A 26145-nucleotide genomic window follows, 5' to 3' on the forward strand; every position below is an offset into this window, starting at 1 on the left:
CAGTGAAAACATTCAGAGAATGTCAGAACTGGTTGGACAGCTTTGATCAACTGTAAACAGAAGAGCATTTATTTTAACCTTTTAATACCTGCAGTGTTCAACCAGCTGTCTTACAGCACTGAGACACTCGGTTTCACTCAACACCTGCATCACTAACATTTTGGGGATGAAAAGTTATTTTAACATTTTTATGACGTTGTCGCAGCAGATTTAGTATTTTAATAAAATATATTGTGGATGCACAAATTCCAAAATTAAAGATTTATTTTCTGAGTCGAATACATCAAATGTATTTGGTGTTCAACATTCTGTATTTGTGGAGGAATCTGGGGCACTTTAAGTAGTTTTAGACTCGTCCTGTTCAGGGCTCAAAGGTGTCTGTCAGTCCTGAGTTTTAGAGCCATGTTACAGACAGTGATGAGAACTAATGTGTCCTGTGCTGTGAATGTTGTTGTACGTACTGAGCAGGTTGTTGTGTTTGTGTGGAGCTGTGGGCTCTGCTATGGATCAGTGGGAGGACAGAGAGGACGGAGTCCGTCCCTCTAAAACTACTCTGTGTGGGGAACATGAGAGCCGGACCGAAGCTCAGAGGTGAGACGACCGTCTCTAACTGTCCACGACTCTTCTCCACGTCACAGTTCAGCACTCACATCACTGCACCATCATTATTCTCACTCAGAGCTCTGTGTGTTCTGTTGAAGGACAAAGCAGCAGCTCAGATCTGCTGGACCTGGACCTGGACCTGTTCCCAGCTGTTTGTCCATGAAGAGTGACCGGTCTATTTTAAGACTTATAGACTTCAAAGATGGACACCAGTCTGTTGAACAAAGGTAATAATGTGAAATGTTTGTCATTTAGTATCAAACCCTCCTGATGTCATAATGTCTGAACTCATTGATCACTTTCTTTCCATTCAGTGTGAAACTGAAACCCAACTGTTCTTGTGTCCGGGTATTCAGAAAGAGGGTTTTCCAGTGTTCAGCAGGGGTGATCATATTTATACATTTAAAGACTCCATGCAGAGCCGGGCTTCATCGGACCACACAGAGGAGACCCATACAGACCAGGCTGGTGGCTGCCTCCACATGTCTCTCAGTCTGAAGAAGTGATTGTAAATCTGATGGGACAAAGGTCAACTGTAGTAACGTTTCCACAAACACATTTGAATACTTAAAGTACAAGAAATGTATTTATGAAAATGTAAGTAAGGATGAAGTCAGTTCATCAGTTACGAGTTTAGTGTGTTGATGTACAAGTGTGAAGAAAAAAATGAATATTTCTGCCTGGACCTATATTCAGTCAGCTGCTTGTTAAGATGATCAAACCGGCTCTCTCTACGTTTCAGAATTGATTTAAAGATTTTATTACTCATTTTTAAAGCACATTAACACTTGACATTTCATCCTGAGTTGTAAAAATTGAGCATCTGATCCAAGTCACACTTTCTGAAAAGTCGATAATGTTCCAATAACTAAACTCCAGACATCACCATTGTTGACAGGCCGAGCTTTGAGTGAGTTTTTTTTAATCATAAAGCAGCAACAGAGAATCTCCTGCACATCACCTGCAGGGTTTAAACCCACTGAATCTAAAGGTTGATAAAATTCTGATGATCAAACGTAAGAATGAGAAATACTGGCGTCTGACTGGATTCGTGATTTAAAATGGATGTTTTGTCTTCCTGTTCAGCTTCTGTCAGGTGTTTGTTGTCTTGGTAACTAAAAACATGAAGTCTCTTTACTTTATGTTTCTAGATTAATTCTGACCAAACATCTTCTGTTTTGATGTTGACTTTACAGGGTTGATCAGCAGGACTCAGACGTTCCTGAAACAAACCTGGACTCCATATTTCTGGTGTGTAAACACACAAACTAAACAGTGAATTACCAAAACTCACATTCTCCCTGCTGCACTCTGTAGACCAGCAGGATTTCAGTCCATATTTAAAATGATCTGATACGTTCTGTGTGTTAAAGTTGATATATTTCTCTGTTTCAGCTGCTGGAGGAGAACATGATCAGTTTTGTAAAGAACGAGCTGAAGAAGATACTGAAAATTCTGAGTCCAGATTACCCAGAATGCTTAGAGAGTCAGAGTGAGGATGAGGAGGTGTTGGAGGGTGAGGATGAAGAGCAGAGGAGGAGCAGAGAGTCATTTCTGAAGATCACACTGCACTTCCTGAGGAGACTGAAGCAGGAGGAGCTGGCTGACCGTCTGCAGAGCAGTAAGAGGATTTTAACAGCTGGAACATGATGGAAAGAGGAAACATGGGAGAAACTTAGATTTCCAAACTCTGCTGTTAATATCATGCAAACATCTTCATCACATCTGTGAATTCTTCTGGACTGAAAACAATCAGAAACTGTTTGTCCACAACTGATGTGCAGAATTGATTTCATGGAGACAAAATATTTAAAATGTTAAAAAGTTTATCTTCAGGTTTACTGAGACATTCACTGTTTGTTTGCTTGTTTTTTTAGGAACTGTTGCTGCAGAGTGTCGACAACATCTTCAATCTAACCTGAGGAAGAAGTTCCAGAGTGTGTTTGAGGGGATTTCTAAAGCAGGAAACCGAACCCTTCTGAATGAGATGTACACAGAGCTGTACATCACAGAGGGAGGGACTGCAGAGGTCAATGATGAACATGAGGTCAGACAGATTGAAACAACATCCAGGAAACCAGACAGACCAGAAACAACCATCAGACAAGAAGACATCTTTAAAGACTCACCTGGAAGACATGAACCAATCAGAACAGTGCTGACAAAGGGAGTGGCTGGCATCGGGAAGACAGTGTTAACACAGAAGTTCACTCTGGACTGGGCTGAAGACAAAACCAACCAGAACATCCAGTTCATGTTTCCGTTCACTTTCAGAGAGCTGAATGTGCTGAAAGAGAGAAAGTTCAGTTTGGTGGAACTGGTTCATCTCTTCTTCACTGAAACCAAAGCAGCAGGAATCTGCAGCTTTGAACACTTCCAGGTTGTGTTCATCTTTGACGGTCTGGATGAGTGTCGACTTCCTCTGGACTTCCACAACAATGAGATCCTGACTGATGTTACAGAGTCCACCTCAGTGGATGTGCTGCTGACCAACCTCATCAGGGGGAAACTGCTTCCCTCCGCTCGCCTCTGGATAACCACACGACCTGCAGCGGCCAATCAGATCCCTGCCGAGTGTGTCGGCATGGTGACAGAGGTCAGAGGGTTCACTGACCCGCAGAAGGAGGAGTACTTCAGGAGGAGGTTCAGAGATAAGGAGCAGGCCAGCAGCATCATCTCCCACATCAAGACATCCAGAAGCCTCCACATCATGTGCCACATCCCGGTCTTCTGCTGGATCACTGCTACAGTTCTGGAGGACGTGTTGAAAAGCAGAGGCGGAGGAGAGCTGCCCAAGACCCTGACGGAGATGTTCATCCACTTCCTGGTGGTTCAGGCCAAAGTGAAGCAGGTCAAGTATGATGGAGGAGCTGAGACAGATCCACACTGGAATGAAAAGAGCAGGAAGATGATGGAGTCTCTGGGAAAACTGGCTTTTGATCAGCTGCAGAAAGGAAACCTGATCTTCTATGAATCCGACCTGACAGAGTGTGGCATCGATATCAGAGCAGCCTCGGTGTACTCAGGAGTGTTCACCCAGATCTTTAAAGAGGAGAGCGGGCTGTACCAGGACAAGGTGTTCTGCTTCGTCCATCTGAGCGTTCAGGAGTTTCTGGCTGCTCTTCACGTCCATCTGACCTTCATCAACTCTGCTGTCAACCTGCTGAAGGAACAACAAACAACATCTTCTTTGTCTAAAGTCTTCAGAAACAAAACAAAACTAAACCATCTCCACCAGACTGCTGTGGACGAATCTTTAAGAAGTCCAAATGGACACCTGGACTTGTTCCTCCGCTTCCTTCTGGGTCTTTCACTGCAGACCAATCAGACTCTCCTACGAGGCCTGCTGACACAGACAGGAAGTAGCTCACAGACCAATCAGAAAACTGTCCAGTACATCAAGAAGAAGATCAGTGAGAATCTGTCTGCAGAGAGAAGCATCAATCTGTTCCACTGTCTGAATGAACTGAATGATGGTTCTCTCGTGGAGGAAATCCAACAGTCCTTGAGATCAGGACGTCTCTTCAGAGATAAACTGTCTCCTGCTCAGTGGTCAGCTCTGGTCTTCATCTTACTGTCATCAGAAGAACATCTGGATGTGTTTGACCTGAAGAAATACTCTGCTTCAGAGGAGGCTCTTCTGAGGCTGCTGCCAGTTGTCAAAGCCTCCAACAAAGCTCTGTATGAGGATTTATCAACCATTTCAAACATGTTTCATTTTGTAAATAACAAATAAAACAGTTTGTGTTCATTGTTAATTCTTCTCTAGGCTGACTGGATGTAACCTGTCAGAGAGAAGCTGTGAAGCTCTGTCCTCAGTTCTCAGCTCCCAGTCCTCCAGTCTGAGAGAGCTGGACCTGAGTAACAACAAGCTGCAGGATTCAGGAGTGAAGCTGCTGTCTGCTGGTCTGGAGTGTCCTCACTGTAAACTGGAGACTCTCAGGTCAGGAAACAGCTGGTTGTTGATCATTTAAATCATTCTTTAAGTTCATGTTGGTGCAGATGTTCAACATCTGTAGGATTTTCGTTCTTGTTTCTGGAGTTGATGATATTTTTCTGACTCCAGTCTGTCAGGTTGTCTGATCTCAGAGGAAGGCTGTGCTTCTCTGGCCTCTGCTCTGAGCTCCAACCCCTACCATCTGAGAGAGCTGGACCTGAGCTACAATCATCCAGGAGACTCAGGAGTGAAGCTGCTGTCTGCTGGTGTGGAGGATCCTCACTGGAGACTGGAGACTCTCAGGTATGGACAGACAACCAGAGCTCACACAGTGCAGGTTTGTCTCATTGATTTGACTTCATGTGTTGTTGCTCAGGTCCATCATCATGAAGGATGACTTGTCTCTCTTGTTTCTGTTCAGAGGAGTCAGGAGGTCTGAGTTAGGAAACATGTGGATCCTCAGAAACCTTTTATCAAATGGAAACAGCTGTTCATTAGAAACATTGTGAAGTTGGTGTCAAATCCTTCTCATCTTGAACCATGTTATCAGCCTGGCTGTAGAGACGACAGTGTTCATCAGTCGATCACCACTTTGTTCCAAACTGATTCATCTCAACAACTAATAAACATGAGATGAACTTCTGTTCACACAAATTTTAGAAGTTCAGGACTCGAAGTTCGGCCTCAGTCTTCACTCTGAAATAGTCGTTTTTATGTGAAGCTTTAAAATCAAGCCAGTTTTATTTTTCAATCCAGTTACAACTTTTCCTCCCAGAGCTTCAGTCTCCACAGCTGACTCCCTCCATCATTACACCCTCGATTCTGAACATTTAAATTACACAAACCAACTGAATGTGGTTGTTGGACTGATCTGTGAACAGTCTGAAAACAGTTCAGCTGTTCAAGTGAATATTGGTCAAACTGTTCATTTTAAGGGACAACATGCAGAGACCAATATTTCACATGTGGGAGGACATCAATAAAAAACAGCAGATCAGTGGAGACTGAGCTCTCTGATTATTTCGACATCACTTCTTCTTCAGGTGTTTTCCTCACAGACAGCAGTGAAACCATCAGAGAGACAGTTGACACTGATGAGTTTCAGCCTGTTTCTGGTGTCTCACTGACAAACTGAGGAACTCTGCTTCATGTTGAACAACAGTTAGGACTCGTGTTGGATAGAAAATCATTGTGACTGTTTCTTCCTCCAGGGTGGACCATGGTGGAGAGCAGTGGTTAAAACCTGGTCTGAGGAAGTGTAAGTTTGACTGATACACGTTACATTCCATTTTATTTAGCTGACTCTTTTGTCCAAAGCGACTTACAATAAGTGCATTTCAACCATGAGGGTACAAAACCCAGAACAAGAAGAATCAAGAAAATACAATTTCTTCAAGAAAGCCAATCTACAAAGTGCTAAAATAAGTTCCATTTTTAGATGCTAAAGTTCTCCTATTCAAGTTAAAGTCGGAAGAGGTGTGTTTTTAGTTTGCGGCGGAAGATGTACAGAGTTTCTGCTGTCCTGATGTCATTGGGGAGCTCATTCCACCATTTAGGAGCCAGGACAGCAAACAGTCGTGATTTTGTAGAGTGTTTAGCTCAGTGAGGAGCAACAAGCTGATTGGCCGATGCAGAGCGGAGTGAATGGGCTGGGATGTAAGGTTGGACCATGTCCATGGTGTACACTGGACCCGATCTGTTCACAGCACGGTACAAAGTACCAATGTTTTGAAACGGATGCGGGCAGCGACTGGTAACCAGTGAAGGGAGCGGAGGAGGATGAGGAGGAGTGAATTTCGGGAGGTTAAAGACCAGTTGAGCTGCTGCATTCTGGATGAACTGCAGAGGACGAATGGTACTAACAGGTAGACCTGCCAGGAGGGAGTTACAGTACTCTTGGCATGAGATGACCAGAACCTGGACGAGCGCCACCTTATGAGTGAGAAGAGGATGTATTCTCTTGATGTTGTGCAGCATGTATCTACAGGAACGTGTTGTTGCAGTGATGTTGGCAGTAAGAGAGAGTTGACTGTCGAGTGTCATCGAGGTTCTCAGCAGTCAGGGTCGGGATAACAGAGTTGTTGAAGGTAGTAGTCAGGTCGAGGGTGGGAGAGTCTTTCCCTGGTAGGAAGAGCAGTTCAGTCTTGTGGAGGTTGATTTTCAGGTGGTGTGAGGACATCCATTGAGAGATGTCAGTCAGACTGGCAGAGATTCATGCTGCTACCTGTGTTTCAGATCAGGGAAAAGAGAGGATCAGTTGGGTGTCATCAGCAAAGCTGTGGTAGGAAAAGACATGCGAGTGAACGACAGAGCAGAGAGAGTTGGTGTACAGAGAGAAGAGGAGGGGACCCAGGACAGAGCCTTGAGGGACACCAGTAGTGAGAGGACAAGGTTCAGACACAGATCCTCTCCATGTTACCCAGTAAGTGAGGTCGTTGAGGTAGGATGAGAACAGGGAGAGAGCAGAGCCTGAGACACCGAGGTCCTGAAGGAGGAAAGAAGAATCTGGTGGTTCACTGTGTCAAATGCAGCAGAAGGTCCAGAAGGATCAGGACAGAGGACAGAGAGGCTGCTCTAGCAGTGTGAAGCTGCTCAGAGACAGAAGGAGGACCGTCTCTGTTGAGTGGTCTGTTGAAACCAGACTGGTGGTCAAGAAGATTGTAGTTGCAGTAGCTGGGTTTGAAAATGAGGATCATATATCATCTATCTTTTTAGTAAAGTAGTTGACAAAGTGGTTTGGTAGAAGGGAGGAGGGAGGAGGGGGGGTGGGGGGGGGGTCAAGGAGGTTGGAAAAGATAGAGAAGAGGTTTTTGGGATTGGAAAATGAGGATTGAATCCTGGTTTGGTAGAAAGAGCTTTTGGCTGCAGAAATAGAGGCAGAGAAAGAGGAGAGGAGAGATTGATAAGTGAGCAGGTCGTCAGGGTGGTTAGATTTTCTACATTTCCTTTCTGCTGCTCTCATAGTGTCTCTCAGACAACCACGGAGCTGAGGAGGACTGGAGGACATGGAGGAGGACAGAGACAATCAAGAGAGGAAGACAGAGGAGAAAGGAGAGTGTCTGTGGCTGAGTTAGCATGCATGAGGGAGAAAGAGGCAGTTGAAGGGAGGGCAGATAAAACAGAGGAGGGAGAGGAGGTAGGGAGGCGGAGGGAGAGAGGAGGAGGAAGGAGAGAGTAGGTGGAGAGGAGGGGGAGAAGAGGAGGAGGAGGGAGAGAGGAGGTAGAGAGGAGAAAGAGAGGAGGGAGAGAGGAGGAGAAGGAGAAGAGGAGGAGAGGAGGGGGAGAGGAGGGAGAAAGGGAGTGAATGTTGTGACTGACAGGTCCAGAGTCTGTTGATGTGGTCAGGTTGTCAGTTTGAGAGAGTCAGAGATAAAGAAGTGGTCGGAGACATGAAGTGGAGTTACAGTGAGGTTAGATGTGGAGCAGTTTCTGGTGAAATATAGTCCAGGTGGTTCCAACCTTTGTGAGGAGGAGGGGAAGGACTGAGGGAGACAGCAAAGGAAGACAGGAAAAGGAAAAGGTCAGATGACTTCTCTGTCTGGATGTTAAAGTCACCCAGAAGGACAAGTGGAGGACCATTTTCTGGGAAGTTTGACAGGAGGACGTCTAATTCATCCAAGAAATCTCCCAAAGAACCTGGAGGACGGTAGAGGACAACAATGTTTAATTGGACCGGATGAGAAACTGTCACAGCATGAAACTCAAAAGACAGTGAGGTAGGAAGCGGAAGTGGGTAAAGAGGAAAAACTCCATTTGGGGGAGATGAGTAAACCTGTACCACCACCCCCCCACCTCCTCCTCTACCAGGAGGTCTGGGGGTGTGGCTGAAGGAGAAGGCAGAGGAGAGAGCAGCAGGGTGGATGTGTTGTCCGGTGTGATCCAGGTCTCAGTGATACCAAGGAAGTCCAGCGATTGCTGGATATCAAAGCCAGAGATGAAGTCTGTCTTCAGCTGACTGTCAGTTCCAGAGTCCTCCTGTGACGAGGTGTTGGGTATGTGTGGAACGGGTGGGATAGATAAGAGAGGAAAGGTTACGGTGTTGGTGTGAACGAGTGGGAGGCTGATAGTATCTACGAGTAGATATACGCACAGGTACGGAAAGTACACACATATTCAGATAGCAGTAGTTATACTCAGCGTCCCCCGGAGACTCCAACAAAAGACTCCTTTGTCTCGATCCTCCGAGTCTTCGTACGACGAGCCCTCACAGACGCTGAAGCTGACCCTTCAAACACTTCCTGGTTTTCCAACAGGGTTGGCTACAGCTGGTCAGACCACACCCCCTGCTCGTTAGGCCTCCCGTCACCAGGTGTTACAAATGGGCAGCAATAGAAACTCACCACTGATTTCTAAACAAAGAAAACTTTCACACAGTCTCTAAATTTGGTCCCAAACTGTTCCCGGAGAGTCTTTTTACCTCAAACGGTAGAAAGTAAAATACAACTTAGTCCTTAATAGAATTGGAATAAAAGACCATCAGTTTAACTCTAAACTTGTTCTCTTTGACTCTCAGTTACTTGAGTGAAAACAAGAATCCAATCACAAACAATTCCAGCTACCAAAAACCATCCAAGCTTTATCAGTCAAGATATCCTAAAACAGCAGATGCAATAATAAACTTGATCAGAGAAGCGTATTTAAAGATTCTACTTTGTCTTAGTTCAAGTGATCCAGCTGGATGTCGTCCCCCAAAAGTCAAAGTCTGACAAAAAGTATCATCATTAAACTTTCTATGAACGAACAACAAGTCAGGAAGTAAAGAAAGAAAAAAGCCATCAGATGTGTCAGATGATAAACTGCAGCTGTGTCGTGTCTTTTTCTCTCCATCAGATTTCTGTGAACTTGAACTGGACACAAACTCAGTGAACAGAAAACTCAAACTGTCTGACAACAACAGGAAGGTGACGAAGGTGGAAGAAGATCAGTCATATCCTGATCATCCAGACAGATTTGACTGGTGTCCTCAGCTGCTGTGTAGAACTGGTCTGACTGGTCGCTGTTACTGGGAGGTCGAGTGGAGAGGAGATATTTATATAGCAGTGAGTTACAGAGGAATCAGAAGGAGAGGAGACAGTAATGACTGCTGGTTTGGAAGGAACGATCAGTCCTGGAGTCTGGACTGCTATGGTGGTGGTCGTTACTCTGTCTGTCACAATAACACAGTAACATTCTACTCCTCCTCCTCCTCCTCCTCCTCCTCCTCCTCTTCCTCCTCTTCCTCCTCCTACAGAGTAGCAGTGTATGTGGACTGTCCTGCTGGCACTCTGTCCTTCTACAGAATCTCCTCTGACACTCTGATCCACCTCCACACCTTCAACACCACATTCACTGAACCTTTGTATCCTGGATTTATGTTCTGTTCAGATGGTTCCTCAGTGTCTCTGTGTTCTCTGTAGGAGGAAGAGTCTGTGGAAGTGACAGCAGCTTTAAATGTTGATGGTGGATGAAGTTTCTCTTTGGTTCACCGTTGAATCACTGATTGTGATGTCAGAATATGTTTTGTGTCAGAAGTTTGAAATGATGTCCTCACCTCTGAACGTTGACCTTCACTTCCATGTGGACAGATGAAGGTCAAACTGAGCTCTTTGGCTGATAAACATCAGCAGATTCTGGAAACCTGCTGCAAGACGGCCTGAAAATAACTTTTACACTCGTCATGAATCCTGTTGAAATGTTTTCTGTGTTTGAGTTGATGAAATAAAACGTGAATATTTGAATAAAGTTTCATTTAAAGTGTGTTTTCTGCCGGGTTGTTTAATATGTTGTTAGAACAAACTGAGTCCACCCCTGTGTGATCTCCCTGAAAGGTTCTGCTTCTGTTCTGCTTCTTAATGTGAGAAAACCAACAACGACGTCACCCGTCGGTTTGTGAATGGACGTTTTAAACCCTCCGTTATGACATTCAGCCGTCGCCATCTCGACCAGAAGTGACCATATTTGGACGAGCTGGGGAGGAGCCGGAGGTCTAGCGGACACTGTGCCCCGCCACCTTTACTGGAAACATGACTTCCTCCCAGGCCTGTCGTTGTCGCCTACTTCCTCCCATCGTCATCTACTTACTGTTGTTGTGGTCTTCGTTTTCGCGTACTTCCTGTCGGCCTCTCTTCAGTCTCGTCGTCGACCAAATAAGGTGTGGAAGAGTGTACGAGTCTTCTGCCAGCTGACACCAGTCTCTCACCCTGACTTTGAGTACATTAAGAAGCAGCAGTTGCCTGTAGCTCCTTCAGTCACCCAACCAAAGACCACAGTTGCTAACTGGCCTCCGCGCTCTCTAAGCCGACAATCAACTCCTGTCGGATCCCGCCGACTCTTCCTCCGAACGCCTCGACCCGCTCGGTCGTCCCGCCACCGTCACCGTTAATCTGCAGCTCCGCTCACTTCCCTGATGTTCGCCAATTAGTCGCGTAATCGCGTCGAAACGGTTTTCTGGACGCAGCGGTTACGTAACTCCGCGTCAGAGCTGTAGATCTCATCTGAGCCTTCACTCCCCGTCCTGCAGTCTGAAAAGTTCACGCTTCAGCGACATCGTTCTCCTCCCACCGTCCTGACACACACACACTCAGCTCCTGGCTGTTCCTGCTGTATTGAAAGCGAAGATCCCATCGGAGGCTGAGGAGTCGACAGTTCATCAGATAAGCAGAGTGTTTATTAAAGTGGATTAAAGCAGAGTTCATTGCCGGAGATGTACTCGGAGTACTGGAACACGGCGCGGGGACGCAGACCGGACTACCGCCGATACACCGTGAGTATCACACACTTTTATCATCATCTTCTAAAATCTGCCCTGCAGACAACTTTCAAAATAACATCTTGCTTATAAAACGAAGTTAAAACGAGGAGGTAAAATCCAGCTCCGGTTTCTGTCAGTTCTGTGTTTGAATGTGAATCTTATTTTCATCGTACTTATTTGCCCACGTGTGCAAAGATTTGCTTTGTTCTGCTTTCATTTTGAAGGTGATTCTCGTTTTCTCTCCGTTGTTATCAGGTCACTAGATTAACACCGTTCCTCGGCTTCGGTCTTGATTTGACGTTGATTTAAAAACGTTGTGATATAAAGCGTGAAACCCGACTTTGTTAGTTTGTTGGAGGTTTCGTGTCCGCGGTGTTACAGGTGTTTCTTTTGGGGAAATGCTTTTTGGGCTGCAGGGGAATTTTTACACTGGCAATACCAGGAGAGACCTCTGGGACCAGTTGGCGCCGTATCTGCTCTGTTAATACATTGATCCGTGAGACCGGACGGCACCGGTAGGTAGGAGGTCGTAGTTAAGGTGCGTCGTTACCTCGTCGTTGGTTGGAAGGAGAACAGCTCTCTGAACTCGCTGCTGGAACCGTTTCAGAAAAAGGTTTTTTGCTTGTGTTGTTCTCCCAAAGATCCCAAACGATTCTTGCTTGCAGTCAAACCAACTGCCTCATTCTTCCCACAATCCTCGGCTGTCTTGATTGGTCGGCACGCTGTCTGTAAAAATGTCAATGCGGTCCTTAAACTGGTCTAACTGGTCATGAGATCACCTGGGACGTCTGAGGTGGTGATCAGGGAGGTTATTCACTAATGAACTGACTTCACATTAACAGTTAGCTGCAGGTCTGAGTGAAGCACGGCGTGTGAATGAAGGCTTATTCAGAGTGTTTTTCCTCTGTGTGGCTGCAGGTGGTGGAGGGGGAGACTTCTCTTCCTCTGGGCTGGACATGTCAGCGAAAGCGTCTTCATTCTGCTGGAGAGGAGGAGGAGAAGGAGGAGGACGGGGAGGCGAGGAGGAGCTGTGAGTCGCGGCCGAATCCCGAAGGCTCGTTGTCGGCCAGCGAACTGAGCCGCTATGGCAAGACGGAGGAGGAGAAGGAGGAGGAGGAGGAGCTGCAGAGACTGTGTCAGCGCTGCCACATCATGGCGTCGCAGCTGAACAGACAGGCTGCAGCTCTGGCCGACACCACGGCACTGAAGGTCAGGAACGACTCTGCACTGCAAACACGTGACGATGCAAAGTGATCAGATGTGTTCCAGAAACAAGGGAAGCAGCAAAACCCCGCGAGGTTTGCGGGGAAAGTAGTTTGTGTTCGGTGTTGCCTTCCTTCCCGTCCGGCGTCACCGAGCGCCTCTCGCTTTCGCACCCCTTTCGGTCCAAGTCCTTCTGCCCATTTACTCCCACGGGCAGAAGGACTTGCCGTCGGTCCCGGCCCACCACTCGGACCCTCCGTGGTGCCTTTTGCGCCGGTTGCTCTCCATTGCAGCCCAGTATCACAGCAGCTGCCCACCGAGGGGAAGCATCGTTGACATGTTACAGGAACACGTACGTTCATGGAGGCTGGTCATGTGATGTGATTTGACGTACCGAGACGAAGTACAAAGGACTTTCAGCCGAGAGGAATGGAGTTTGAGTTCGGGATTTTGTCTCCCTGAACTTCCATATTCCCTCTTTCGCCGGTTTTCCGTGATATCGGGTCGTCCGTTTACACCTCGGTATCCGTCTCAGCAGGAAGCATGCGGTCTTCACGTGCAGCCGCTCGGTTACCGTTCACTCCGAGACAAACTGAAACGAGCCCACTTGAAGTTCAGTCTCTGGATCTTGGCATGTTTTATTTGAAAATATAATTTCTTACATCGGAAGTTACGGACAGAAGTGCAGGAATTAGAGCAACGCGTCACTTCGTACCGAGTCCAAACATTGTTCCAGTGATATTTAAAAGACTCGATTCATTCGAAGCAGGAGAGAGAGTGAACTTTGGATTCTGTTGGTTTCTTTCACTTCCTCCATTTTCAGTAATGTAGCTTCTCTCGTTTTTTTTTTTTTGCTGTAAGGTGTCTTTGAGTTCATCGTGAGGAGGCGTCCCTCACTTCCTGTCCTGCTGCTGGGTTTTCAGAGAGGCGGTGGAGCGTGAGGCCTCGGCACACCGCCGCAGTACGAGGCGGGTTTTTGACGCTGAGCTCGTCTGTCAGGTTTTCATACCGAAGCGTGAACGTCAGAGCAGCTCACGGCTCCGCTTGGCCGAGCCTCTCTCGTGCTCCAGAAAAACTTGTAGCTGCGATTTGTTCACTGATCTGACTTCACTAACTCTCTCTCTCTCTCTTTGTGTTTCTCATGCTCGCTCACCCACCCACCCAGTCGGTCATCCAGTCACTGCTCGCTTGTCTGCTCACACACACACACACACACACACACACACACACACACACACACACACGCGCACACACACACACACACACACACACACACACACACACACACACACACACACACACACACACAGAATAAGAGTCTTTAAAATGGTTTACTTCTTCTTGTTTTCATCTCATTTGAAGTGTTCATGTTAAACTGGTAAAACAAACATTTTCATTTGTTACTGACTGAAACTGAAAACATTCACCGGCAGATAAGTTGTCAATAATTCTCAGAGCTTTGTCTTTTTGAAACAAACTTTATGTTCAACGTGTTTCAACTGGAAACAGACTGCACACATCAGTATCTGCACAGCAGGGGGCGCTGCTGCATTAGTTCTGTTCTGTTCCTCGGATAATGGACAGATCCAACAGAAAATGAAATATCAGGACTTTTAGTCCACTTTTATACTTTCAATATTCATTTCAAAGTTCTTCTAATGTACCTAAATTAGGTGATTTCACTCCTTTTGTGACTTTCTTCCTGTCTGAATGCTGCAGGGACGCAGAGACAGAAAGGTTTGACACTCTTGACAGGTTGTCTGTGTGAAAGCCTGAGCAGCAGCGTCCTACTGAGGATTAAAACCGCTGTGTGTGTTGGAGGGCAGATGAAGCTCCACCTCCTTGGAAGGAAACCCCAGATCTGTCAAAGGCAGCAAATCAAGTCCAGACTGAGCTGGTTCCTGATGCGGGGCGGCAGCAGGAGTGAGACCGGTGATACTCTGCCATAGATATACGACTCACCAACATCTCACTTCACACAAAACATGCAACACGTGACCTTTAAACCATAAGAGCACAACCAGTCTGTGGTGAAAAGTATCCAACATGCAGATGAAATGGTGCGTGGGTGGAGCTTAAGCTGTCCTGCAGACTCTTTTTAAAAGTGGATGTATGTTTTGAGTTTGAAAAATTAGACAAATGCGGAAGTGCCTTAAACTGCAATACCACCGAGGGCCACTGGGGGCCTCCAGCTCCATAGACAACTATTTCAACTTCTCATGAAATACAAAGTCGAGAAATGTTTTCCACAAATTATTTCAGTGTTGTTAGCTAAAGTTGCTCTTATTAGTGTTCTGGAGGTCCATGTGAAAATAATCCCGTCACTAATTAGTGTTAAAGCTAATGAGGAGACATAAGATGCTCTGAAACAACAAAGTGACAGAAACCACACACACACACACACACACACACACACACACACACACACACACACACACACACACACACACACACACACACACACACACTGACCTTCCTCGTGTCGTTAATTAGAACGATCGGGCAGATTAATCAGAGACTGCGACACATGACCGAGTTCATCATGAGGAGCGGAGAAATGAAAAGTGACAACAGGAGGAAGTGGTGCGGAGGGGGCGGAGTCACAGAGGACGACTCGGGTCCATGTGGTCAGTCAGCGTCCAACCAAGACCTGCTTCTTTCCTAGAACCTGAACCCAACTTAAAATTGGATCATGGCTGAAGGTTCTGCAGAATTAAGGGCGGGTCTGCTTTGACTGACAGGTGGGTAGAGTCACAGCCAAGTGATCTGACACAATCTTGATTGGGACCCCGATGGCGCTTTGCTCCGCCCACAAATGGTGGGAACCTGACTGACACTACAGGCCTGTCAATCAAACAGACAAGCCCCCAAAAAACGAAAATGACGAAATTATTTTCAGATGGACCTCCAGAAAACTAATCTGGGAGAGTGGACTCGTGGAGAATTTTATTGACTTTGTATTTCATGAGAAGTTGAGAGGAGGTTTTTTTGGAGCCGACCTCTAGTGGCACTCGGCGGTATTGCAGCTTCAGACATCTTCAGCATCGGCCTCATTTTTCACAGCCGGAAGCTACGTTCACTTTTATATCCAGTCTGTGGTCCGACCTTCGACCACTGGTCCCCCTCTCGCTGTGTCCTCGCTGCCTCCCTTTGCTCCGCTGCAGCCGTCTCCGCGCATCACCTTCAACGCGGCCGCTCAGCAACTCGGGGAGCGGACGAGTCCAGAGCTCCAAGTCAGTCCTCGCTACGCTAACGAGCGTCAGGAGTCCGGTTAGCGTCCCAGGCAGGGAGCCCCCGGAGGCTCTGAACCGAGCTCCATATGGACGAGAAGAGAGCCGAGGCGACGCGGAAAGCAATCGGAGATCGAAGTTACACTCTGTACTCTCATGAGTTCAGGTTTTCATTCAACTGAAAGTCCTCGGACGGAGACAGAAATGTCCACAAAACACACAAATGTCTTTCGATCAGCTGGTCACAGCTTCGTAAAGGATTTATTCAACTGCAGGTGATGTCAGAGAGAATCGATTGGCTTCGCTGCAAACATCGGGAGAGAGAAGCTGATGTTCTCTGAATGGGAGTCCATTGGAGGTTTTTTATGGAGCCAGCCCCTAGTGGCCCTCAGTGGTATTACACTTAAAGGCATTGTTGCATCCTTTTTTTCTTCTTTTTCTTTCCTCTGACAGTCTGTCATCCAAACGTGATTAAACAGACATTTAAGGTGTCAGACGTTCATTTCTGGAAGCAAAATGTCAGACATTTTATACGTTATTATTTCCACAAAGCAAAGTTACGTCTCACAAACACAAGGATTTAACCGTTGTTTGGTTTCTTACGAAGTTTATCATTTCCTGCATATTAAACACAAATGAGCCGCAGCTTCACCCGTCTCAATGATTTTTTCAATGGGAGTCTATTGGAGCCGGCCCCTAGTGGCCCTCAGTGGTAATACAGTTCATGGCAATTAAAACAGGAACGAGTTTTTCTCTCTCGGCTCATACGGTCGTCTCACTGCCTCCGATGAAGGTCTGAAGGAGTTTCGTTTGGTGCAAACCAACGAAAGACCAAAATGAAGTTTACATTTCAGACCTTCATCAAACAGTAGAAAGAAAAAAACCTTCCTGTAAGGAAAAAAAACCCTCCTCACTTTGTGCGAGAGACGATTTCAAGATCTGCATCTTTTACTTTGCTGTTGAACCTCGAAGGCCTTCGTCGCTCGTCTTCCTCCCGCCGCGCGACTCTCGCAGGTGGATGATTGACGTGGACGGCCGAGATAACGGGCGTTTAATCTGAGCGCCTTTGTAGCTGCGGAGCTTCACGAGCGCCTCTGAGGAAGAGGAGGGTGGGTTTCCCCCGGCCGCTCCGTGAACTCTCGCTCGTGGTTGGGAAACGTCGGCGTGTGTCAGTGCTGCGGAAAAAAAACACGAGATGAAAAGACTTTCATCCCGCAGCTTCCAACCAAAATATCGACTTCCGCGCCGCTGCCGATGATTAACGAGATAATCAGAGCTGAGGGAGGCGAGTTGGGCTCCTGCCCTCAAACTCACTTTAAAAAGAGACGTTAAAGTGTCTCGCATGCAGAGCAGTGGAGTTAATGTGGTGATTAATGCGAGCCGGGATGAAAATGATCTCTGCAGAGGAAAAAAAAAAGTCTCAGAGGAGTCGGCAGACTGAACACAAACACTCCGGAGGAGGGAAATGAAATCTGCATCACGAGGGTTCAGTTCACGTTTTGAAAAAAAGTTAATCACAGTTTAAACAAAATACGTTTCTTTTTTTTTGTGGTTTTGAAATCACCATCTTCTTCTTCTCTGCGGCCGTTTACAATCTTCATCGGTGATGTTGTTTGTTGTTTGGGCTGTCAAACGTCAGGACACAAATAATATATATTAAGTTCACTGGCAACAGAGAAGTAGAAGAAGGAAGTCCTCCCACTTTATACTGTGGAAACAGAAAGTAAAGAAATGACAGGAAGATCCGGGGGGCTGCTGTGAGGGCCGGACAGGAAGTGATGTCAGCTTCAGGGTCGCGGCTGTTGTGACGCCCCGCTGTCACGTGTGTGAATAGAAAGAGATTTAAAGGACAGAGAGGGAGGCAGACAGCTGGTCTGCAGTTGGAGAGGTCTGAAGTAAGGAAGCAGCTTCGGCGTCAAACAGGAGGAAGACTACAGGCCTCCCAGCATCCAGGTAACTTCCTGTTAGCGCCCAGCATCCAGGTAACTTCCTGTTCAGCATCCAGGTAACTTCCTGTTAGCGCCCAGCATCCAGGTAGCTTCCTGTTCAGCATCCAGGTAACTTCCTGTTAGTGCCCAGCATCCAGGTAACTTTCTATTAGGTCTGAATATACAGGTAACTTCCTGTTAGGTCTGCACTTCCAGGAAACTTCCTGTTAGGTCTGTACTTCCAGGTAACTTCCTGTTAGCTTGTTTCTGACCTCAAAGTAGTGAAGCAGGTTTGTTATTTTGATCAGCGGTTCCTGTCGCTGTCAGTTGTTTCTTTTGGATGTTTCAGTTGTTACTTCTGTCCAAACAGAGATTTTAATTCACACTGATAAATCAATAAACTCTGAGTAGACTGACGATGTAACAATCCTCACTGAAACATCAGGAGTGTGTCGGCGCTGCTTTTATTAGTTTACCGTTTCAAACTGTTGAGTCTTGCTTCCTTTTTTTTTCACTGCGACATAACAAGTTCACTTTTACTGTGTGTGTGTGTGCGTGCGTGCGTGCGTGTGTGTGTGTGTGTGTGTGTGTGTGTGTGTGTGTGTGTGTGTGTGTGTGTGTGTGTGTGCGTGCGCAGGGTGCCGACCTGCATTGATGATCAGTGACTCGTGTCGACAGGAGGTCACATCCCGACACACCCGACTGTAAATCTGACTGCTTCCACAGATACTGACAGGCTTTATGTCCTGCTGCTGCCTGAGTGTGTGTGTGTGTGTGTGTGTGTGTGTGTGTGTGTGTGTGTGTGTGTGTGTGTGTGTGTGTCAGCTGGTTGATAGATGTTGTCTTGTGTGCGAGGATGAATGAATCTGAGCAGCTGTTGAATCATAAAACGTCCAAATGTTCCAGAAAACGACTCGTTTTCTTTTTATCAGCTGCAGAATTGTTTTTTTTTTTTTTTTTTTTTTCTGCAAAACAATTTAAAAAAAAATGTTTTAAACAGGTGACACGAGGATTGTTGCATTGATTTCACTCAAATGTTTTTTCATTAATTTTTTGAGTTGATTAGAAATCATCATTGGAGTCATTTCTGAAGCTCCAGGACTGTAATTTTTTTTTAGAAAACTGGAACGTGAAACATTTTACAGATCAAATAAGTCGTCGTCTAATTGCTAAAAATCCTCAGCAGATGTTCCGTAATATAAATAACTGTCGTTTCACAGAGAACACAAGTGATCGCAGTCACTCAGACATAAAGTCTACGGCTACAGCTATAGCTGTCTCTGTCTTTGCGTACGATTTCTGTGGTTACAGCTGTCTCCATCTTTCTGTACGGTTTCCGTGGTTACAGCTGTCTCCATCTGTGTGTACGGTTTCCATGATTACTGCCATTTCTATCTTGGTGTACGGTAACCATGGTTACAGCTGTCTCTATCTCTACCCCCCTCCTTCCCCCCCAGGACCCGGCCTACGCCTCCTTCCTCTACGATAAGCTCCAGCGCCTCCAGTGGCCTCATCGCGGCCGCCATGCAACTGTCGACGCCCGCTGTGAGGTGTGCGGCGCCTCCTTCCAGCGGCTGAGGCGCCTCGCTCTGCGGCGGGCTCTGGGCGTCAGCAGGGAGATGACGCCTCGCCCCGCCTCCACCGCCGCCCCTCCCCCTCCCCCGGCCTCAGAGGGCAGCTGGGTGGGCGACGAGCTGCCGGTGAAGCAGCAGAGACGGACGATGTACGAGGAGCAGCAGCAGGGGGGCGGGGCTCCGTGGGGATGGGGCGGAGTACAGAGCACCTACCTGGGTGGGGGCGGAGCCAAGGGACTAGCCACTGTCACGCCGCTCCCCATCAACGCGCACCACTACCTGGAGGGGTTGTGGAGGGTCTCCTGCTGCAGACCTGAACTTCAGCACTCAACGGTAAGTTATTGTTGTGAATGTCGAACCGAGCCGAAGCGAACGAACCGAAGCAAACGTAACGAGCCAAACGGACCAAACGGAAAGAATCAAATGTAACAAAACAAACAAACTCAACCAAAATGTTCAAACTGTAACCGACTTAACGGACCTCCGAAAACTAAAACTAAATACAACCGTCACCAAATTGTGTCGACTGAAGTGGAACAAAATAAAAACCCAAATCGATCCAGCAAAACCAAAGTTTCAAACCAAGACGAACCTGAAACCAAACCCAGACATCATGTGTGCCTCATTTCCTGCAACTTGTCCAGTGAACCTGCGGCCGTCCTGTTTCCTGCTGCTGATGTTTTGGTCGTGTCCATGTTTGATTTCTCAGGTTTGTGTTTCGGTGCCGGCGGTCAGCTCGTCCCGCCGCCGGCGCTGTGTGTAATCCTGTTAGCTGGCCGAGGTTGCCCCCCACCCCCACCCCCACCGTGTACCGCTTCTTGTTACCAGGATAATCCACCGTAACCGGGCCACAGATTTGAGCCCAGAAATTAACCAGAAAACCCAGAGAAAAAAAAGGAAAAAGGAAGGAGCTCCACATTCTGACAGAATGAGAGCAGATGCAGCAAGAAATCCTCCAGAATTCAACAACTTCTAACTCGGTGGAAAACCAACAGTCACTGGTGTTTAAAGTGCTCTAAAACTGATGGACTAAAAAACATCTTCAAATGAAGTGAATGTTTCAGACCGAACACATCGAGTCCCTCTGGGCTGTCCGCTCATTAGCAGGATTAGCCATTAGCCACAGCGGGCCGGAAAACAGCCTTCAGTTCTTGGTCGAGCAGCTGTTTTTGTGATGGAGCAGACCGGGAAGTTTGGACGCCAGCGATTGGGCTAATGACCGCAGCTAATTACTTAATGACGTCCTCGTCCGGAGCTTCCTGGTCCTGCAGCGGATGGAGCGCCGAGCTAACGGACCAGCAGCAGCGGCCGGTTCTCCTCTGGGAGCGGTGAGCTGCTGTCTGCGGTTTGTGACTGATTGACCGTAAAAGTCGACAAGCGTTTTTATGTTCTCACTCGGAAAAGTTTCCCTGCGCTGCCGGTCCTTATGCTAAGCTAGGCTAAACCAAATAGCGACCGACGGTTTGTTAACGTCCGTTGTGAAACCTCGAGTTCGGATTTTGGTCTGTCGCCGTCTTTGCTAGTTCGAAGAGGTTTGGAGCAGGAAGCGACCATATTTGGACGAGCTGGGGGAGGAGCTAGCAGATCTGACTCGACGATGGAAACCTGACGATACTACGTCCCGCCCATTGATAGCTGTAACCTGACTGCACCACAGGCCTGTCAATCAAACAGACACGCCCCCAAAAACAGGTCTTCTTGAATCTTCTTTTCTAATGAATGAGGGATTATTTTCAGATGGACCTCCAGAAAACTAATAAGAAGGAGTGACTTTAGCTAACAACACCGAGATAACTGATGGACACATTTTATTCACTTTGGATTTGATGAGAGAAGTTGAATGGGAGTCTATGGAGCCGGAGGCTTTTTGGAGCCGACCTCTAGTGGCACTCGCTGGTATTGCAGCTTAAGGCACTTCCTCTTACGTCCACTTTTATATCCAGTCTGTCTGAACTCTGTGTCTCATGTCAGGGTTTGACGTCAGACGGCGGTCACGTGACGGCAAAGAGCTCGACACTGGACGTCGCCGTTAAACCAGCAGCCCACAGCGTCGCCACCCAGACGAGCCGGCCTCCGTCTGCTGCAGCAGCCTTCTTCACCAGGTCAGTGAACGCAGCACTCCTTCAACCAACAAGCTGTAACTGAATGAAGTCATAGGTTGTAGTGGGTCACATTTATTGTAGGATTTTCAAAATCATATAAAGTTGAAAATAGACCATAGACAACATATCACAGTGATGTGTTTTATGTAAAATAAATGCTCATTTTGAATTTGGATCTCACTGGCGGGATGAAGAGCCGCAGGTTTGAGATGCTGCAGTGAAAATGAAACGGGAAGTCTTTAAATGGACAGCAGAGCTTCGGTAAACTCACGCCTCCTCCCTGCTGGCCGATCAGCGGAGGCCCCTTCAGTCGCATCTCAGGGTTTGGCATTACCCAGCGTTCACTTCAAAGACTTTCCCAGCATGCATCTGTCGGAGGAAGGTGAGAGCTGAGAGTCGCTTTGCTTTTATCCGAAGATCTTTGAAGGCTCGATTAGACTGCAGCTCCCCGCCGAGCGCACACGCTAACACACACACACACACACGCTAACACACACACACACACACACACACACACACACACGCTAACACACACACACACACACGCGAACACACACACACACACACACGCTAACACACACACACACACACACACACACACACACACACACACACGCTAACACACACACACACACACACACACACACACACACACGCTAACACACACACACACACACGCTAACACGCGCTAACACACACACATACACACTAACACACACACACACACACACACACACACGCTAACACGCGCTAACACACACACATACACGCTAACACACACACACACACACACTTGTCTCTCTGTACTTGTGAGGACACTCGTTGACATCATGCATTCCTGAGCCCTTCACCCTGACCTTAACCATCACAAGTAAGTGCTTAACCTCAACCCTTACCCTAGCCTTAAAATACTTCTTACATCAACCCTAATTGCACTTCATAGTTGTGAGGACCGACCTAAATGTCCTCACAATGTGTATTTGTCCTCATCAATATGGTCTTATAACCAAAACTGGTCCGCACAACTATAGCAACACGTGCCTTGCAGTTCAATTCACAGCCAGCTTGAAGAGCAGGAATCGATCTCACACACCTGAGTTTTACCTGAACAGACGGTGTGGCGGCGTCTTGTCGGTTTACAGGTTTGTAATAAACCTCAGTCGGTCAATCTGTACTCCCGTCAGCAGGACTGTGAGTCGATCTGACTTCCAGCGTTTTGTCCTCGGGAGCTAACGGGATGTGTAATTGGTTCTGAAACAGTTGGCTGAGCAGCTGTAACTTCTGATGAGCTCAAATTAAAAAAAATATGCTGCGTGTGGTTCCAAACCTCTGAGGAGGTTTTACTCTCCACTTTAATTTGATTCTCTGGTGGGTTTTTTTTTAATCTAGGACTGAAGTGTGAAATCACACAATTAAATAATTCCTCTGCAGAAAAACTCAATGAAGCAGGTTTTTATTGTTGAGTTGTTATTAAAGTGAGCGATCAGTCGGCTGTGGGTGGAGACAGCAGGGAGGCTCCGCCCACAGCAGATGTAGGTCAGTTATTCAGTTATTTCTGATCTTTTCTTCTTCTCTTTGTTGAAAGGCACTTTGTCCTCTGTGCTCTCTGTACCATGAACAGCATGCAACAGCTAATGCATACATATCAGTTCAGAAGGGGAGCGGGGGGGGGGGGGGGGTCTTTGTCTCTGCAGGGTTTGTCACTAATAATTACAACGGAAGTCCAACAGCTTTTAAACAGAATAGATGACATCATCCAGACCGACTGGACCAGCCGAACACCCCGACCCGAGTCAGCCCGGTGTGAACCAAAGACTGTATATAAAAGTGTTTGTAGCTTCCGCGTTTGAAAAAGGAGGAAGTGCCTTAAGCTGCAATACCAGCGAGTGCCACTAGAGGTCGGCTCCAAAAAGCCTCCGGCTCCATAGACTCCCATTCAACTTCTCTCATCAAATCCAAAGTGAATAAAATGTGTCCATCAGTTATCTCGGTGTTGTTAGCTAAAGTCACTCCTTCTTATTAGTTTTCTGGAGGTCCATCTGAAAATAATCCCTCATTCATTAGAAAAGAAGATTCAAGAAGACCTGTTTTTGGGGGGGTGTCTGTTTGATTGACAGGCCTGTGGTGCAGTCAGGTTACAGCTGTCGGTGGGTGGGACGTAGTATCGTCAGGTTTCCAATCAGATTGGTCAGATGTCTAAAAAAGGGGAAATTTCAAAAACTAGAAATTAGTAAACTTGTAATTTTCTTCTGCAGTGATATTTGTGCACCAAACAAACCCAAAACTCGTTATGTGGAAGAACAGCCTATAAAAGCATATTTAGAGGATTATAAAAAAAAAGAATAAAAAATAAAAGAAAGCGCTGATCTGTTTCTAATGTGCGTCTAATCCTCTGCAGCTCCACTGAACTCCTCCTGTTGGGGGATTTCTGCACGTGGAAAATGCTAATTGACAAACAGATGGAGTGAAAAAATAAAAACGCCATATTGTAATAAGCCACGCTCCTCTGCCGCTGTTTTCATATCGCTATGCTAATGCCGTCGTCCCCTGTTGAATCTCCAACTGTCGACTCCTCGCTGTCTTTTGGCAGGAAGCCTGGACTCTCGTGTTCCTCTCAGCTTCTGGCGTCTTTCCATCAACATTTCCTCCTGCTTTCCCAGACACTCGTCTCTTTTGACCTGATGTTTAACGAAGCGTTTCTGTTATTTTTAGTTTTTATATCTCATGTTAAACATCATACAGGTGGTCGACAGGACGAGAACAGGCTGCGGCCTTGACGAGGTCCGAGCTGCTGGTTTCAGAGTTCCTCGCCGTCCTCTGGGTGGAAATCCAGATCCACAAAGACGAAATATAAGCTTCGGTTTCAAACCTGGCAGCTTTGCTCATGAGAGATGAACTTTCACAAATGTGACTTCAAAACCTCCGACTGTTCGTAAAATTTTTCTTGAAAGCGCGATACCAGTAATGGCAACCAAAAACACCTTTACGACACAGACCGACTTCAGGACTCGTCACTTGTAGCCTGTTAGCCTGTTAGCTTGAGGGTAGTTACTCGTAGTTACTGAGCTTTGTCGTCATGCTTATCTGTGATTGGCTCAGCTGTTTCAGAAATCAGTGTTCTGGTTATTGATCACCACATCCTCTGATCTACATTCACCTTCATGCACCTCGGTGAACTGGTGCAGCGGTGGAGTCGTCTGTGATCAACCTCTGAATGGCTCTGTTCGGCAGCTCAGACTTTTACGGTAAAAAAAATCCCAAAATGAAGTGAAAATTAAATCTAGCTCCCCAGTGAGGAGAGTCGAGTTCCCCGAAGTGGATTTCTGGCTTTTAGCCCGAGCTTTTCTATTGACGTCCTGACCAGGAGAGCGTCTCTCCTAAATCCTTCAGACTGCAGGGATTGGCTGCATCAGTCTGGGGTCCCGCTGCAGACGCCTCGACGAGCCGCAGCGATGCACCAAAATATGACCTGAAAACGGCAGCGACCAATGGGCTGATTGACTGTGCAGGGTCTGATGTCAGTGAAACACAATCAGAGCTGCTGCTGCTGACTTTGAAAAGTTACAAGAAAGTGACTGAACACAGAGCAGCAACTCTGAGCTGCTCTACTGGACGCGTAGAGCTCCGTGTAATAGTGTGAAAATGATTTGACGTGTGCTGGATTCAGACTTCAAGATATCAGCCCGGCCTGAGAGACGAAAGGCGGGACGACGTGGACAAACTGATGTCAACGTCTTGGACGCCTCACAACGTCCCGAGCAAATTCCTGACCTGAAAATGTCCTCCTTTTGGAATGACAACTTATATAATGTGACCCAATAAGAGCACAGAGGCTGTAACCATAGTGACGGTAAAGACAGGTTGAAGGATGCTCAACCTGTCCTGTCCTATAGGTGTGACCAACAGACGCGTCACCACTTTGTTCTGTTATTAGACTTTTTGTTCTGATGTTTTGGAAACATCAGAACCTTTTAAGGGTGTTTAAGGCGCAACTGGCACCTTTTAAATGACCTGTAGGACGTCTGAAACCATGTCAGGGAACATCAAGAGCTCCACGACCTCAACAGTGACCTCTAGGACAGTCCAAAAGACCTCTAAAACCACATCAAGGACCTTCCAGACAACGTATTTTTAATGATTTTGAGGTTTGAATTGTTTGGTGAAACAAATTAATCTGCGTGAAGGTGTCACTTTGGGCTCTGAGCATTTTGGGGTTGTGACAGTAGCTCATTAAAGAGACAGTTTCATTTATTGTCATTTTTGTTTATAGAACCCCTCAAAAAGTGATTTGATGAATATGGATTTGTTCCTTTGCATTTTCTAGTAACTAAAGAGCTGATAGATTTGAGCTTTGGAGAGCTGATAGATTTGAGCTTTGGAGAGCCTTCGGCGGAGGTGTAAAAACCCGCCATTAAAACGTGCCTCGGTCTAATTTGAGGTGAAACAGCCTGAGGAGCTCTGCCGGGAATCAAACCCGCCACTGCTGTGAGTGCCACGCTCACATATCACCCACAGCAGATGAGAGGAAGTGAGCGAGCTGCCCGAGGAGAGCTCAGGAATAATGTGACCCACATGCACAGTGTCTGCTGTGGGCTTAAAAAGCCTCCGTCAGCCAGCCGTCCTGCTGAGACACAAACCTGGATGTTTTATTTCCGGACTGCGGAGTTTTTACCAGATGAAAGCCTGAAGGAAGCGCAGACGCCCGCTGCTTTCTTTAATTCATTGCTGCCCACCTGAACGCCTCTCTGGATTTTTACCGCCCAGTAATCGTGAGATTTACCTTCATACTGGGACGACTCCTCACCTCACGCCACGACTTTATGTCCTCTGCTGACGCC

General features: G+C 46.9%; 2 protein-coding genes across 2 annotated transcripts; both read left to right on the forward strand.

The window, feature by feature from the left end:
- The first annotated feature begins 225 nt into the window (after positions 1–225).
- Positions 226–10276, forward strand: LOC138212201 (NLR family CARD domain-containing protein 3-like). Its single transcript, XM_069172504.1, is given in 9 exon segments — positions 226–591; positions 702–830; positions 1800–1854; positions 1999–2224; positions 2481–4350; positions 4352–4546; positions 4670–4843; positions 5752–5798; positions 9371–10276. Coding segments are annotated over 9 exon segments (3408 nt in total). The 5' UTR covers positions 226–445; the 3' UTR covers positions 9937–10276.
- Positions 10277–12396: 2120 nt separating this feature from the next.
- On the forward strand, positions 12397–24161 carry LOC138212235 (uncharacterized). The gene is made up of 4 exons (XM_069172537.1): positions 12397–12479; positions 19089–19538; positions 21177–21307; positions 24050–24161. The coding sequence occupies exons 1-4, from the start codon at positions 12423–12425 to the stop codon at positions 24159–24161; spliced, it is 750 nt and encodes a 249-aa protein (XP_069028638.1). The 5' UTR covers positions 12397–12422.
- The last annotated feature ends 1984 nt before the right edge of the window (positions 24162–26145 follow it).

This window comes from Embiotoca jacksoni, unplaced genomic scaffold (assembly GCF_022577435.1).
Source record: "Embiotoca jacksoni isolate LCO1_2020_lvr unplaced genomic scaffold, fEmbJac1.0.p SCAF_54, whole genome shotgun sequence".
Taxonomy (NCBI): Eukaryota; Metazoa; Chordata; class Actinopteri; family Embiotocidae; genus Embiotoca; species Embiotoca jacksoni.